At 33.1% G+C, this 2,475-nt stretch overlaps 1 protein-coding gene across 1 annotated transcript in view; it reads right to left on the bottom strand.

Moving 5' to 3' along the window:
- LOC111083551 overlaps positions 1 to 2,475 on the bottom strand; it is a gene marked incomplete at its 5' end in the record, with an annotated part of 18,337 nt that overhangs the window by 7,550 nt on the left and 8,312 nt on the right. The window contains one exon of the mRNA XM_022380140.1: positions 1,490 to 1,705. Coding sequence (XP_022235848.1) covers positions 1,490 to 1,705 — 216 coding nt within the window. The remainder of the gene's footprint in view (positions 1 to 1,489; positions 1,706 to 2,475) is intronic.

Raw genomic sequence — 2,475 nt, 5'->3', positions numbered from 1 at the left:
AGCTGTGTTATAGTGTTTTGTCTTTTAATTCACGTTTAGCTCTGTTATTGTGTTTTATCTTGTAATTCATGTTTAGCTGTGTTATAGTGTTTTGTCTTTTAATTCATGTTTAGCTCTGTTATAGTGTTTTGTCTTTTAATTCATGTTTAGCTCTGTTATTGTGTTTTATCTTTTAATTCATGTTTAGCTCTGTTATAGTGTTTTATCTTTTAATTCATGTTTAGCTGTGTTATAGTGTTTTATCTTTTAATTCATGTTTAGCTCTGTTATAGTGTTTTATCTTTTAATTCATGTTTAGCTCTGTTATAATGTTTTATCTTTTAATTCATGTTTAGCTGTGTTATAGTGTTTTATCTTTTAATTCATGTTTAGCTCTGTTCTAGTGTTTTATCTTTTAATTCACGTTTAACTTAATTATTGTTATGTATCTGTTAATTCATGTTTAGCTCTGTTATAGTGTTTTGTCTTTTAATTCATGCTCAGCTGCGTTACTGTGTTTATCTTTTAATTCATGTTTATCGGTGTTACTGTGTTGTATCTTTTAATTCATGTTTATCTGTGTTACCGTGTTGTATCTTTTAATTCATGTTTATCTGTGTTACTGTGTTGTATCTTTTAATTCATGTTTATCTGTGTTACTGTGTTTTATTATTTAATTCATGTTTATCTGTGTTACTGTGTTTTATCTTGTAATTCATATTCAGCTGCGTTACTGTGTTGTATCTTTTAATTCATGTTTATCTGTGTTACCGTGTTGTATCTTTTAATTCATGTTTATCTGTGTTACCGTGTTGTATCTTGTAATTCATGTTTAGCTGTGCTACTGTGTTTTATCTTGTAATTCATGTTTAGCTCTGTTATAGTGTTTTGTCTTTTAATTCATGTTTAGCTCTGTTATTGTGTTTTATCTTTCAATTCATGTTTAGCTCTGTTATAGTGTTCTATCTTTTAATTTACGTTTAACTTAATTATTGTTGTGTATCTGTTAATTCATGTTTAGCTCGTATACAGCAATGTTTTATTTTCATTTCGTCTTTAGCTGTGTTACATTTTCAGTTCGTGTTTAGCTGTGTATATTTTCAGTTCGTGTTTAGCTGTATTTTATTTTCAGTTCGTGTTTAGCTATGATTTATTTTCAGTTGATATTGAACTGTGATTTATGTTAAGTTCGTGTTTAGCTGTGTATATTTTCAGTTCGTGTTTAGCTGTATTTTATTTTCAGTTCGTGTTTAGCTATGATTTATTTTCAGTTGATATTTAACTGTGTTTTATGTTAAGTTCGTGTTTAGCTGTGTATATTTTCAGTTCGTGTTTAGCTGTATTTTATTTTCAGTTCGTGCTTAGCTATGATTTATTTTCAGTTGATATTTAACTGTGTTTTATGTTAAGTTCGTGTTTAGCTGTGTTTATTTTCAGTTCGTGTTTAGTTGTACTTTATTCCCAATTCGTATTTAGCTGTGTTTTATTTTCGGTTCCATTCATTACTTACAGGGAGTCTCATGGATGCACTTCTGTGTGGATTCAGAGGCGGACCCAATTGTTGATGTTTTCTTGGTAGGATTGCATGGGGATCCGGAAGTGAGCGATGACGACGCACTCTGACGTGGGGAACTTGAAGCCAGTTGGTACAGTTTTCTTGAACGACGTTACAAGGGGAAGAACCAGGTGACTTGTGGTCTCGTTGTGTGGGAGAATTAGAGGAATGCTGAAAAAACAAACAAACAACAATACACAACTAGAACGAATTCTTATGTTGTTATAAAATAAATATTTGTTTTGGTTATATGATCTTATGATCTTACAGCATCATAAGATATAATGTTTAAGTTCTGTTTTGGTTCTTATTGACTTATTTTACACCTAAATTTTTGTTATCTTTTCTCTTCCCCGTCACACCAAACATGCTCGCCCTTTCACCCATGGGGGCGTTATATTGTGACGGTCAATCTCACTATTCGTTGGTAAAAGAGTAGCCCAAAAGTTGGCGGTGGGTGATGATGACTAGCTGCCTTCCCTCTAGTCTTACACTGCTAAATTAGGGACGGCTAGCACAGATAGCCCTCGTGTAGCTTTGCGCGAAATTCAAACCAAAACCAATCTTTTCTCATAATTACCAATTCATTTTAATACTGCTATTGTGTTAGATTTTCCGCACCATGTATGGTTGTAAGGAACTATTTTCCGCACCATGTATGGTTGTAAGAAACTATTTTCCGCACCATGTATGGTTGTAAGGAACTATTTTCCGCACCATGTGTGGTTGTAAGGAACTATTTTCCGCACCATGTATGGTTGTAAGGAACTATTTTCCGCCCAATGTATGGTTGTGAGGAACTATTTTCCGCACCGTGTATGGTTGTAAGGAACTATTTTCCGCACCATGTATGGTTGTAAGGAACTATTTTCCGCACCATGTGTGGTTGTTAAGAACTATTTTCCGCACCATGTATGGTTGTTAAGAACTATTTTCCGCAC

This window comes from Limulus polyphemus, unplaced genomic scaffold, assembly GCF_000517525.1.
Source record: "Limulus polyphemus unplaced genomic scaffold, Limulus_polyphemus-2.1.2 Scaffold10054, whole genome shotgun sequence".
In the NCBI taxonomy this organism is placed as follows: Eukaryota; Metazoa; Arthropoda; class Merostomata; order Xiphosura; family Limulidae; genus Limulus; species Limulus polyphemus.
This window is presented reverse-complemented; position numbering and strand designations above follow the sequence as displayed.